General features: G+C 42.2%; 1 protein-coding gene across 1 annotated transcript; it reads left to right on the top strand.

The window, feature by feature from the left end:
- The first annotated feature begins 2,202 nt into the window (after window positions 1-2,202).
- On the top strand, window positions 2,203-5,495 carry dusp2 (dual specificity phosphatase 2). The gene is made up of 4 exons (XM_080765985.1): window positions 2,203-2,773; window positions 3,710-3,831; window positions 4,062-4,281; window positions 4,468-5,495. Exons 1-4 carry the CDS (start codon window positions 2,374-2,376, stop codon window positions 4,683-4,685), a joined length of 960 nt encoding a protein of 319 aa, XP_080622111.1. The 5' UTR covers window positions 2,203-2,373; the 3' UTR covers window positions 4,686-5,495.
- The last annotated feature ends 9,095 nt before the right edge of the window (window positions 5,496-14,590 follow it).

The raw sequence follows: 14,590 nt of genomic DNA, 5'->3' as shown, positions 1-14,590 counted from the left end.
AGGACAATGGCGGGAAAGGCTATAATAAAGGATGCTGATTGTTAATGCCCTGTGTCAAATATGTTTGTACAGGTCCAGACTGGGAATACAAATCAATCAGGACAGGAATGTAAATAACAGCGGCCCCCATGTCTGTCCAAATAGACCAGGAGGCATGGTCCTACCACCCTCCATCGTTGCGTCTGTGTGGAGCATGTGATGACATTGTTTTGGCATTGTGCATATTTATGAAAAGGCATAGGACAATGACAGGAAGGCTATGACAAGGGATGTTGATCTTGAATGCCTTGTGTGAATTACCAGTATATTAGTAGCCTACTACTGAGCCAGATGAAAACAAAAATCAGGTCCATATCTGTTCAAACGGACATACAAAAGTCAAGTGTGTCAGTTTATTGGCCAAAGTGTGGTATACAGTTGAAGTCAACATGTTATTCAAATTTGGGGTTGATTGGATGCTGTGATCATCAGCTCTCACTGACTTCAATGGATTCCATCAAACTTCTGACATCAGTTTGCCTCCCAGGTGCGTCAATGACATGTGACTGGCGTAGAACTTTGTCTCTTTCTGCTTCAAGATGTTGTCCCTGAAAAGTTTGAGTCTACGAACTATGATTCAGGACAGGCCAAAACATAAAGTGTGGGCAACATGCACAAGACATTAAGTGGTCAGTCTAATAGTTTGAGATTAGCTGCAGATATTCACAGACACACAGGGATGACTCTGGCCCTGCCTTCAGCTTGAGGGAGATATTGAAGTAAAGCCTTTTGTTGCAGTTATTGCCGCTCAGTGACATGAGGGGAGGTCAACCAAAATGAGAACACTGTGAACACATTCAACTACTGAAGTCCTGCTAAACTTTGTGTGTGTGTGTGTGTGTGTGTGTGTGTGTGTGTGTGTGTGTGTGTGTGTGTGTGCGTGCGTGCGTGCGCGCATGCGTGCGTGCGTGCATCATGCAAACCTAAGAGTGGGTTGAGAGTACACTACAGTAAATGTCTGCTCATCAACTCTACTGACAGCCATGATTAAATGAGGCCCAGAGTGCAGTAAAATGAGGCCTCAGCAGTGAGTAAGGGAACATGAAACATTTGGAGACCTGCAGACGAAAGAGTAGGAAGGGGAGCATGATCGAGGGAAGTTGTGTTGGAGGTTTGAGTGGGAGACATATAGAGAGAGAGAGAGAGAGAGAGAGAGAGAGAGAGAGAGAGAGAGAGAGAGAGAGAGAGAGAGAGAGAGAGAGAGAGAGAATGGTTTGTGCGGTTGATAGGAATTGAAAGGGAAGCTGGTAACCTTACCTTGTAATAAAACAAGACAATAGGGTAACCAACTTCCTCTTCCTCCTTGCCCAGCAGTGAACCTCAACAATATACAATCACCCCTCAAGGCAAACAGATAGGAAATCGCCTGGTCCCCGGGGCTAATGGGAACTGACAGATAGGCAGGCCCTCTAATCCAGAGAATAATTAATACATCCAAAACCTGGAAAGGGAGTATACAAACTGTCAGAGTAGCCTAACTCCCTGATTATCACTTCATATATTTATATTTTATTTACATTATCCTTTAATTCTGCCTCTTGTTTTGTCAGAGATCTAGAAGTGACAGCCTGATCGAGCCACATCATGGCAGAAGGAGAGACACAGACAGACACATGCAGACTGAAATAAAAGGGGAAGAGAAAGCAATCAGGGCTTAACAAAATCACATTCATTATATGAAGCAAAATAGACAAATAATTTGGGACTATATCTTCATAGTTAGACTATATTTTATTTAATTTAATTACTACAGCAATCTAAAATAAAATAAAAATGTCCCATGTGAGTTTGAAGGGGGTGATGCCCAAATAATAGCCTATCAATTGGTAGGCTATTATAAAATCCCTCAGAGTTGAACGTTGAACACAAAAACATGAGAATTAAATAACCACGTGCGGGGTAGGAAAGCTACGTCAATCTCCATATTTGGAGTACCGGGATATTTACCTACGACCAAATATGACTGTTCCGCTGTGACGTTGTTCCTTCTGCCTGCTTCAGTGGAAAGAACTGGGTGTTACCTTAGTATGTTACCCACCCACCCACCCTTGCTTACCAGAGCCTTGCGGCCCAAGCCCAACCCACGAATCCCCGCCCCTAAGCCAGCTGTTATCAATGAGAGAAGTGAAACGGTAAATTTAGAACAACTCTGTCTGAGCAGCAAGGATTCAAAAATACAGTGCTATTGAAATTAGAGTTTGTAACGATTACTTCTATTTGTAACGAAGACCCAACAGCCTATTCTTTTTTTTACATCCACATTTATATAGCTGCCCAAACAGTTTAATTTTATTTCTTAGTTTTTGGAATTCAATTATCCAAACGTTTTAAACTATGAGTTTAAACGGTGAACCGCTGGAAATCGCAGGGAATGAACTGATTCATATCCTTAGGACTCCTCAAGACCAGTACAGCTCCTCAGGTGGATGTGTGGTGCTTGACTGCAGGCCCTTTCTATCATTCTGCTGGGGACACATACGCGAATCAAGAAATGTCAACTGGAACTCAATGCTCCGTCGCAGGTCAAAGAGCTCAGCGGTGTGTTTGGAATTGCTGGTCCCTGACAAGGCCATCCTAGGAGGGCTGCGCCGCGGGGACTTCTCGCCTGTCGTGGTGGTGGATGAGAAAAGTCGCTGCGTGAGCGAACTGAAGGGTGAAAGCCTGGCCAATTTGCTCCTCACCTCGCTTCAAAACGAAGTCCATGGAAACTCTGTACAGATCTGTTTTTTACAAGGTAAATTTATGTTTTGTTTTTGTTGCCTAGAATACGCTTTATACAAATAGGCTATAGGCCTATTTAAATTAACGACTATATATATCTATCTATCTATCCATGATCCATCCATCCTCAACCGCTTATCCTTAGTCGGGTCGGACATAAAGGTAGACACCTCTTCCGGCCCTGGGGCGTTTGTATCGCAAAGGGAAGGCAACATAGACAACGGGAGGCAATGGCAATGCGTGATTGGATTGCATCGGCAATCTTTCCCTCCCGTTGGAGACGGGTCTCTCCAACGAAAGTGCAGCGACCAGTGAGGCATCTATATTTTTGAGGGGCGCTAGCCCCTCCTATATACAGGTTTAATGTTTGTTTTGTCACCAAGTGATTGTTTTTCAATTTACATCATCATTACAGTGTGCCCCTCACTTCACACAGGTGTGATTTTTTTTTATATCTATGGGGCAACAGCTCCACCAGAGAGCTCTATACTTCCCTCTCCGGAGCAAAGTAACTTCCTCCTGGTGGATCCAGAGGCGTTCCAAGGCCAGTGTGGCAATGTAATCCCTTCATCTGATCTTTTATTTGGTCTGCCTGGGGGTCTCCTCCCAGTGGGACGTGCATTGAGGACTTCCTAGGGAGGCGCTCGAGAGGCATCCTAAACAGATGCCCGCAGCCTGAAGAACCTAAGCTGGTTCCTTTCCAGGCGAAGAAGCTGACTCTCTCGCGTGACTGAACTTCGCTAAGGGAGATGCCAGCCACCTGTCGGGGAAAACTAATTTCTGCCGCTTGTATTCGCGACCTTATTCTTTCGGTCATAAGTACCCACACATGACCATAGGTCATGGAACGAAGATTGCTCTGTATTTTGTGCAGCTTTAAACCTGATCAGCTGCTCATATACAAAACCATTTAAAAATTAACCGTTCCATTAATCACACTTCTTTCCAGGTGGTTTTGAAGGATTCTCAGAGGCCTATCCAGACATGTGTTACACTTCAACCAGTAGTACCCTTCCTACTATGGAGCCGGAGCCGATGTCAACAGGCAGGAGCACTCCGTTATATGATCAGGTCAGCAAAAAACAATCAAAATGTTGGTTATAATTCTATTACATAATCCTATTGTAACAGAAATGTTCATCCGATTTAAGACACAAGGCCACAACATTCAGCCAGAAAGACTAACGACTCTACTAATGACCAAATATGAAACTTCAGCCCAAAGTTCTTGTCTTGATCTTATAAGATCCTTTGCCACATTATGGTCAATTACTCAATTGTATTGATTGTTTGATACACAGGAGGGTCCAGTGGAGCTGCTTCCCTTCCTGTTTCTGGGCAGTGCCATCCATTCGTCTCGCAGGGAGACCCTGACAGCGGCAGGCATCACGGCCGTGCTCAATGTGTCCTCGTCCTGTCCCAACCTGTATGAAGGGGAGCTGATGTACCTGAGACTGACTGTGGAGGATAACTTGGCTGCTGATATCGGAGCCTGCTTTTCAGAGGCTATTGCCTTTATTGGTGACTATTCCCCTTCAGTCTGCAGTACATCACTCTATAGTATGGCACTATGCTGTCTAATCATATAATGGGTAGCACACTTGCAGTGACTATGACACTGTGCGACTGATCTTTAAAGAAAATGGAAACCCACGGTGTTGTCATTAGTGTCATCTCCTCTCTCTCTATCTCTATCTCTCTGTCTAGAATCTGTGAAAGAACGTGGAGGCCGGGTGTTGGTGCACTGCCAGGCGGGTATCTCACGCTCAGCCACCATCTGCCTGGCCTATCTCATGCACGCTCAGCGTGTCAGACTGGACGAGGCTTTTGACTTTGTGAAGCGGCGCCGCCAGGTCATCTCTCCCAACCTTGCATTCATGGGACAGTTGCTCCAGTTTGAGACGGATGTTCTCTGTCACGCATGAGGAAGATTCAGGCGAGGGGGGGACTAGAGACACAGGGAATAAAACACTCAAGACTGTACAACCCCCCCCCCCCCCCCTCCTTTTATGTTGTGTAAACAAAGATATAATGGTTGATCAGAGAGACCTATACCAATAACGTCTTGCACTTTCGATTCAGAGCAAAGCTGCTCGTGGCTGCTATTACCACACGGTATACAGTTCTGGATTCTCACATGCTGAACAAACTGAGAAACAGTCATTGCAACTGACCTTGTGATGGGATAACATATCCCACATGAACTGACTGCTGTATGACCAGCTGAGCTGTGTCAAGGTCGCTTCTATTTGATTGTGAAGCAGAATGATGAGCGTATGTACTGTATGTGGTTATTTCCTGAATTACGTGTGTGCCTGATAATGTGTTGTGTGCCTGGGTGGGAGTGGATGTGAGCAAGTGTCTCATCTGTTTGTTGTTTTGGTGCCTGATCTTTGAGGGTTTTCTATTTCAAATGCTCGAAAGGTACAGAGATAATGATTACTGTGAAATGATCTGTCTTGTTATGACAACCACTGTCTATGCATACTTGTTTTATTCGTTAAAATGCAAAGATGCACTTATTTGTGATGTCATGTTATTCTAATGCACCACAATACTGGAAAAGGTTAACCAAGGTCAACTTTTTAATTTTTTTAAATGTTTATAATGTACATTCATTTTTTTTTTACCTCTTATTTATTATCTGTTGTGACAGAATTGTGTTGCTGCACTTTATATGTAAATGAGTATGGCTAATCTCGTCCCTAGTCAAATTAAACGTGCTGGAAAACAAACGCATTCATTGTCTGCTCTTTACTGCATCATTGTATTTTCTGCCATGAAAGAGCCATATCTTGCTTTGTGATATTTGTTTTAAACATTGGTCAAGTGAAGGAAATAATTATTTGATCCCTTGCCTATATCATTTTAATGGTAGGTTTATTTTCACAATGAGTATCACATTATATGAAGATATAAATTGATTTGCATTTCATTTTGTCAAATATTTATTTATTAGTAGCCTACTTTGTGCATACTTTATGCACAAATCTATACCCTAATAGTTTTTCCTTTTTTCTTCAGTCAAGGAAATCAATATGGTAAATGATTTTCACTTGCCCATTGGTGTGCATTGGGCACAAAAAGTTTTAAAACCACTACTGTAGATAATATTGGTGGCTGTGGGCAGAAGTCCATGACTCACATCCTTTTACCAACAACACCAATAGCCTTTTGACGTTTGTCTCATTCATACCATGTGATTTATCACAGTGCCAGTTTAATAGATTTAATTTTTTACATTATAGTATGTAGTATCTATAATGAGCTTCAGTCTGAGTTTTACCAAATTGTCTGGCCTTTGCTGGCTGGACAGTTATATGATACAAAATGACATCCAGGATTGTATAAATATTGAGACTGAGTATTGTGATTAAACCCTCATGAACCCAGTAGCGCTCTCAAATAAAATATCTTCTATAAGAGAGCTGGTAGCCGGTTTATGAAATAAATCAAAGCCTCCTTCATCTCACCTTCCCTTCTTAATTAAGTCCTGTAAACCCTGCCTTTCATCACAGCTCTCTGTTAACTATTTAATATCCTGTAATTTTCTACCGGTTACGCGGCTAAATATTAAGTGTTTAGGCCTAATTTAATTCTGAGTGTATGCCTGAAGAAGATCAGTAGACTGAAAGCTTGCAAAATATATAGGCCTACATTGATTGTGCACAGATCTGAGTGTGCAGAACTTCATTTTTCACTTAAGTTTTTTCAGCAGATGAGTGGTGGTTGTTTTTACACAATTCTGTGTGTGTAAAATGTGACCTGTGAGTTAAAAGAAACCTCAGTCATTTTTCCATAATACAACGGCCCAACAGTCTGACACAAACAAGACTACCTTTGTAATTTCGTAGGCATTAAATGTGTCACACATCTTATTTTATACTATAGGCCTACACACTATTGTTACCCCTGCTTTTTCCATTTCTATGACTATCTTTCCAAAATGGGCTTGCAGAAAAGCATCTTGGGTGAAAGCTATATTACGTTTACATTCAATGTTTGTACTGAGGTTAAGATGTTACTTGACAAGCAGAAACAAAAAGCACGTTTTCTTTTTAGATATTATGGATGGATCTGAAATTCAGATGTAGCCTTAACATTATCTTTATTTCACCCTTCTGCAAGCAGACATTCATCTTACAAAAATACATGTTTTCATATAGTGTAGCCTATATAACTTTGGTGGGATTTCCCTTAAAAAAAATTGCTTCCTGGTCTGATGGGAAACAATGCCATTTTTACACAAATCTCATGGTCAAATCATGTAGGCTACATCTATACAGGCTGTTTTCACTGGCTTATTGTAGCCTAGGCCTACTAATTGTTTACAGATCTGTCTTCTAATGGTAAAGAAATTAGGTCTGATCTCTTCTTTATAAACCTCTTTCAGTGTAGTGTTTACAATTCCAAAGTATATCCTATGTTTTGCTAGTCTCAGCTTTCCTGTTGCTGAGTGGAGTATCCACTGCTCACTCTCCATGGTAGGACACGAGTCAGGACATTCCATGTGTTACTTAAAACCCACATTTTCACATTTGGCCACACTGGGAGTTTCCCAGGGAAACACACTACCAGGGTAAAACATTCTCTGTTTTTGTGTGTTCCCTTCTGTGATAACAAAACAGTAGGCCTACGCTAGCTGTTTCAGAGACAGACCAAGAGATCCATCACTGAGTAAGAGTGAATTTCCATGGCTTGTTTTGTTCATGGTTAGACAGCGCTCTCCAGTGACAACTCTAGTAGACGACCACAAACAAAGGTTGTTAGTAGGTATTATATCCAGTAGATGACGCTATCATACTGCGTGCCACTGTCAAGTGCCAACAATGCACATTGCATGACTAACTGTCCATTGAATTGCCCATCTCTTCACCTCTAGGCTTAAGACAGAGTTACGACTTACGACATTGAGGTGGCAGAAAACTGAGCAATTGAGCGCTGTTCATGCAGCCTGGAGAGTGACAAGCTGGAGTTTGAAATACATTGTTTTCAACGAGGGCGGCGCAAATATCAATATCAATAGCAATTTTAGGCATGTGTGCAACATGACAACTGTTATTAGTAGGTATTGTACAGTCTCTGGGGTATAGAGAAAAGTGGGCACCAGGAAGACTGGGCACCGGAAAAATTGCATGGGCACGTGACACACACGCACACACACACATACACACACACACACACACACACACACACACACACACACACACACACACACACACACACACACACACACACACACACACAGACACACACACACACACACACACACACACACACACACACAAGACACTGCCCCCGCTGCCACCCTCAGATCTCCATATGCTGACCCAGCGGATGTGGGCCCAGGCGGTTGTGCCTGATACAGCAGTGGTGCCAGATTACATACATGTATACTGTACATACGTAGGAGCATTACCTTTAATCCTCCCGACACTAAAACATATCGTCATTACGTCACCAACGAAAACCAATTACACTCTGGCATTGGGTCCTTTATTCCACATCTTTATTGTGCTGGGACGGTGCATACGCATCAACATATGCTGGGACGGTGCATACGCATCAACATATGCTGGGACGGTGCATACGAATCAAAAGTGGCGCAAAATAACCACAGTATACCGCTAATCAATTTACAATTACATATATATACATAGAGGCATTTCCTTTAATCCACCCGACACTGATCGACATATACGTCACCATCGAAGGCATTGGGTCCTTTAATCCACATCTTTATTACGTCATCATTGAGATCTAGTTATACCAGTTATACCCTGACGTCATATGCTGGGACAGTGCATACGCATCAAAAGTGGCGCAAAGTAACCACAGTATACCGCTAATCAACTTACAAATTACATATACATATACACAGTCTAATGTTAAACGTATTAAGCAATCTTGACACCACTGGAAACAACCTGGAAACAGAAAGTGGGTAAGAATTGAGTCTGCTTATTAGTCTTCACAATAGCCTACTCACTGCTGGGGAGCCACAACAACAATACAGTGATTTAAAAATCCATGTAGAGCACACAAAAGTAGGGCGGATAACTGTGTGCTCTACATGCTGAAGTTTAGATGGTTAGGTAGAAAGAATGTACCAGTCTCCACTGTGTGTGCACGAGCGTGAAATTACACTGAACAGAAAGCCATACTTATTTTTGTGGGTAATATATTGAGGGGCCGTCTAGTAATCAGAAGGTCACGGTTCTCTCCCTAACATACAGTACTTGCTTTACGTGTCCCTGAGCAAGACACTTCAGCATGAGCATTGTTGTCGTCCCTGCCTCCGTTTTTTTTTTTTTTTTTTTTTGGTTAGGCTAATTAAAATTCTTCTGAAATCCTTGGAATTTCATTGTCTTGAATAAAATATGAGTTTCAATTAGGACATACAAATCCACTTGTATTCTCAAAATGTTTTACTCCTTCCTATGGGCTAGGCAAGACTGAATCAGTTTCAAATAAACTTTAGGCTATTGACAGACGGAAGTTAAAGTACCCTGCCACAATCCTGAGTGTTAATTTATCCATTTAACTCTGAGAATGTAGTAGCCCACTTACAGTAATGCACCAAACAGGCCCATTTTGGTTTCATTTGGTTTCTGGTGTGAATATTAAAATGTTTTCCTGTATCAGTGAGCTGTGGATGCATGCTTGTGCACTATGTGAGGGCATGGATTCATTCATGTACAGTATAACTACAGGCCTATATGCATGCTGGGTACTTGCACGCGTGTGCGTGTGCGCGTGCGCGCGCGCGCGCGCGCGCGCGCGCGTGTGTGTGTGTGTGTGTGTGTGTGTGCGCGCGCGCGCATGTGTGTATGTGTGTGTGTGTGTGTGTGTGTGTGTGTGTGTGTTCACTCTGCATAACCTTGGCCTCCATGGTCCTTGCACACCCCAGCCCCCAGAAACCATTTTCAATGTTTCACATAACTACAGTTCACTCACGAAAACAGAGGCACTTGATTGAAGAGCACTCTCCAACTAAAAGCTTTGTTCTCTTACCCCTTTATGGCGTGGAATCATTGGGGGAAAAATGCCCCTAGCCATTACCGGCTGCAGTTCGAGGTTACATAAATGAATCGAGTGTTGCTTAGGATTGTCATTCCATGGATGACTGACTGGGTTTCTCTCACTAAATGAGCACTGCGTGGGGGAAGCACTACAAAAGCAAACAAACATAAACATGGACCACCTACTCACACACCATTCATAATAATGTGTGTGTGTGTGTGTGTGTGTGTGTGTGTGTGTGTGTGTGTGTGTGTGTGTGTGTGTGTGTGTGTGTGTGTGTGTGTGTGTGTGTGTGTGTGTGTTGTGAGTGTTTAGCCTGTGTGAGTTGACGTGGGAGAGGTCACCTGCCTACCCAGAACACACCATTCCAGTAATATTCCAATTTTATGCCTCTATATAATGGCCAGCTTAATGTGTTGTTGACTTTGAGTCGTGAGTGGGGTCACTGGTCAGCGTGCGTGTCTGTGCGTGCGTGTCTGTGCGCATGCGTGCGTGTATGAATAGGTCTAGTCAGGTGCAAATATATATATTATATAATATTTCTTTATAAATATATATATATTTCCGTAGACAACGCCCCTATAACGTCTGTCCCAACACACATCACAGCTGTCACTCGATCGTGTAGGTTTACACTCTATAACAGGGGTGACTTGAGAGCTACTGACCAGCGCAACAAGCTCTACCCACCAAAAAATAGGATCTCATTGCTGAAAATAGTTTAAAGAACATGACAAACACACTTGGAATGGGAAATATAGGGGGGAAATGAAAAAGGTTTTTGTTTTTGTATGTAACTTTCTAATGTTACGGATATTTGTGCTCAACACTCTTGAAAACAAAGTATTCTGTTGTGGGTTAACAGGCCATTTTTTATGTCAATCAATCAAGTCACCTTAATTCAAGATGCCAAATTATATATTTTTTTATTTAAATTATATATGTTTTAGGGCCATGTCATGTGGTCTACGGTAGACCACATGACATGGCCCTAAAACATATATAAGTAGACCGTCTACCTGCACAACCTTTGTGATCTACTGGTAGATCGCGATCTACCTTTTGGGCACCCCTGCTCTATAACAAATAACATACAACGAATTAGACCGTTCCTCACCCAGGAGTAAACCCAGCTCCTAATCCAGACAACAGTCTTGTTAAAACTTGACACTTAACTATTGTAACTCCCTCCTTATCTTGCAAGTATGATCGAACCCTACAAACCCTCTCGTGCACTCAGATCAGCCAACGCAGGGAAGCTGGAAGTACCTTCACTGAAAACGCCAGGACAACGCTCCACACGTCCCAAACTGTAGTCTGAAAACCCACCTTTCCAGACTCCATCATGGCCTTAGATAGCACTTTATGTAGACTTAGATAGTATTTTATACAGACTTATAGCATGTTATGTAGACAGCACTAGAATTGCATTTTGTCATAGCACTTTATCGTATGGTATATGTGTATAGTTTATATGTATAGTTTCATTATAGATATTCCACTGTTACGTTCTTAGCTTATGCATGTTTCAAGATAACTACTTTTTATGTATGTGATGTAGGCCTATTGCCATGCTTTTGTTCTTGCTTAATGTAAATCCCTCTGGATTAAGAGTGTCTGCTAAATGCTAAATTATGGATTGGGGTTTGTAATTCTGAGAGCATGCAAATGTAATGTAAATGGGGTCCATTTAGTTACATTTGGCCATTTGGTTACATTTGTACACTCTCAGATTTAAAATAAGATTTAGATTTTGCCATAATTGCACCTGCTGCTGCACACATACTGTACAGGCTCTGTGCACAGTGGCCTCAACGCCTGCTTGCCCTTTGCTCTTTCCCTCACATGGTCCTGGTAATGTGCCTTTGCTGCTGTTTCCACTTCAAATGAGCCTAATGCACCCATCAAACAGAACACCTTATCTGTCCCTTAAAAGGTTTTAGGCTTGTGCGTATGCTTTATTTGTCTTGGGCCTGTGCAACCTCTTCCCCTTTCCATATTTTGATGATGTATATGGCCCTGGAGCTGAAGGAAGTTATAGGCCTATTAAAGCTGATGAAAGTGACCGTCATGATTATAAGCAGTTCACCAGATAGTAAATTCTTTTTAGAATCAGAATCAAATTTGTTTGTATTGTCAGGTATGTTTACACATACAAGGAATTCTAGTCACATCATGCATTTCACAGAAGCAACCATGTGGGGGGGAAAATACAACTATTAGTATTTACTCACAGATACACAGATATAAGCATAAATAGACATTAAAATATGATAGCAGTATAGGTTGTAGACTATTGTAGCCTACAACGTACAATAATAGATTCCTGGGCCACCATTTCCTTTTTAAGTTATCAGCATGAATTGCCGTAGCACCTGCCCTAGCCTCGACGACCTTGCAGGTGTATGCAATGGCTAAACTTATGCCATTTAGACATAGCATATTGTATAGGTATAGCACTCTATAGTGTATACTCAGAGTTTAATTGTAGCCTACGGTAGCCTACATATATTCTACTGTTAGACAGATGTTAGGTTCTTAGCTTACTTATGAACCTTGATGACTATTTCTATATATTTGATGTAGTACCATGTGTTTCCCCTGCTTACTAGTGCCAGAATATGAACCCAGGCATGTTGAGTACACCAACGGTTTATGTTAGAAATGTTGAGTATGGGTCCCCAGCATGTAGAAACTGCCGGATTTAAAAAAAACTGGCATAATATGTCACCATACTATTAACAACTTATAAGGAAAAAGAAAATCTAAATTTCATCATGCATGCAGTAGCATGTGACGTGTCAAACTAGGGGGTTAGTTAGTTTTGGAAAAAAAAAAACAGACTAAAAACGGCCATATAGCGGTCATCCCAAATGTGATGATGTCAGCACATTTGGGCAAGTGCTGTGGCTATGGCTGTTTTTAGCCCAAGGAGTGTTTTATTTTGTTGTTGTTTTGTTGTTTGATATGTCACATGCTACATAAAGCATGATGAAATTGCCTTCTAGTTGTTAATGGTATATGGACACATATATATAATATTATGCCAATTGTGATTGTTAGCATCAGGCAGTTTCTACATTCTGGGGACCCATAATTAACATTACTAACATAAAAACTTGGTGTACTCAACATGTTACCAGCTCAGTGGCCTTGTGGTTAGAGTGTCTGCCCTGAGACTGGGAGGTCAGGGTTCAATCCCCGGCCAGGAATACCAAAGCCTCTAAAACTGGGACCCAGTGCCTCCCTGCTTGACACTCAGCATCAAGGGTTGCATTGGGGCATACTAGCATCATGTCCAGGGGGTGTACTTGTACATCAAGCTGCCTCACACTACAGAACTAGGAGATAGGATCCTGCCCTATGGGCCTCATGGCTCGGCAAGGCTACTTACTTACTCAACATGTACGGGTTCACAATGGGGCTCTATGTAGACTATACTGTAAATCGCTCTGGGTTAAGAGCGTCTGCTAATGCCTAAGTTGTAATTTGTATTGTTGCTTGTCTAGATCTAGATATTGGATGTTTTTAGTGATTATTGGCTTTTTGTGATATAGGCCTATACAATGTAGTGTTTAGTATACCGTAACATTGTACATCAAGTCTTTGTTGATAGTCTTGCGATTTCTTGAATGTGTCATGACAACTGAACACTTACTTACCTTACTACATGAGGATGATGATCATGATCACAATTCAAATTGGTGAAGATGGTGCACTGATAATGGAGGACGCGGAATGAGAACATGAAGAACCTGAAATGGAGCTAGGTAGAAGATTATAGGCCTTTTAGACAGAGCAAATGAAGGAGGATAGTGAATGATGATCTGGAATGGATGTGATGGCAGTAACAAGGCAAGCACACAGGATTATACTAGTTCCTTCCAGCTAAATATAGTGCTATTTGTCCTGAAAATGACCTCTGATGTTACTCAAATGACCTATACTTTATACACTCAACTGCATGGAGACGGCAGAGTCCTGTGGAGTTAATTGACCAAAGCCAGCACACAAGCCATTTATTGCAAGTAAGGCTTATTGGAATTGTTGCTTGGGAAAAGGCTTACATTTGCTTGCAGGGTTGGGTGTGTGTGTGTGTGTGTGTGTGTGTGTGTGTGTGTGTGTGTGTGTGTGTGTGTGTGTGTGTGTGAGTGTGTGAGAGAGAGAGGAAAGAGAGGGAGAGAGGGGGGAGAGAGAGAGAGAGAGAGAGAGAGAGAGAGAGAGAGAGAGAGAGAGAGAGAGAGAGAGAGAGAGAGAGAGAGAGAAGAATAGGAAAGGGCCACATGACGTTCATGACAACACGCTGACATCACTTGGTCTGTGAAGAGACGCAGGGGGAGTTGAGAGACGCTCTGGTTATAGGCGTCCTGTCCTGTTCACAAGTGCGCGATGCTGCTGCTGCATCTCTATGAGGAAGATTCTGATGAGCGCCAGAATCAGGGGCGTCTCGTTGAACTTTTCAGGAGGATACAGCCGCGCCAGCACAGGCACCACATAGGCTATACGCGCACCGAGAGGACCAGGAGACAACTCCTGAGACGCGGTTGCCGATTTCACTAATTATTTTTCACAAATTTTTATTTGGCGTCAATCAGGGCTTTTTAACGTGTATTTCCCCTCCGACTATACCTTCCAAACGTTCGTGGTGCGCGTGGATAGCAATTTGGCAAAGAGTGTTCAACCGCTTATTAGAAATTGGACATCAAAAAAGGTTTGGATATTTCTTACATTGAAATGCTATAAATACAGCGCTACCTTTATTGTTTTAATTTATTGAACCGTTCATCTGCATGACAGGAGAGCCAAA

The sequence above is a fragment of the Protomyctophum bolini genome, assembly GCF_963924005.1.
Source record: "Protomyctophum bolini genome assembly, chromosome: 6".
Classification (NCBI taxonomy): Eukaryota; Metazoa; Chordata; class Actinopteri; order Myctophiformes; family Myctophidae; genus Protomyctophum; species Protomyctophum bolini.
The sequence above is the reverse complement of the archived record's forward strand: the minus strand, read 5'-3'. Positions and strand labels throughout refer to the sequence as shown.

Bases quoted from the DNA above. Each gene is read 5' to 3' on its own strand.
- dusp2 (XM_080765985.1), top strand. From the start codon at position 2,374: ATGAGTTTAAACGGTGAACCGCTGGAAATCGCAGGGAATGAACTGATT. The intron at 2,774-3,709 runs GTAAATTTATGT...ACTTCTTTCCAG, and splicing joins ACAGATCTGTTTTTTACAAG to GTGGTTTTGAAGGATTCTCA. The intron at 4,282-4,467 runs GTGACTATTCCC...CTCTCTGTCTAG, and splicing joins AGAGGCTATTGCCTTTATTG to AATCTGTGAAAGAACGTGGA.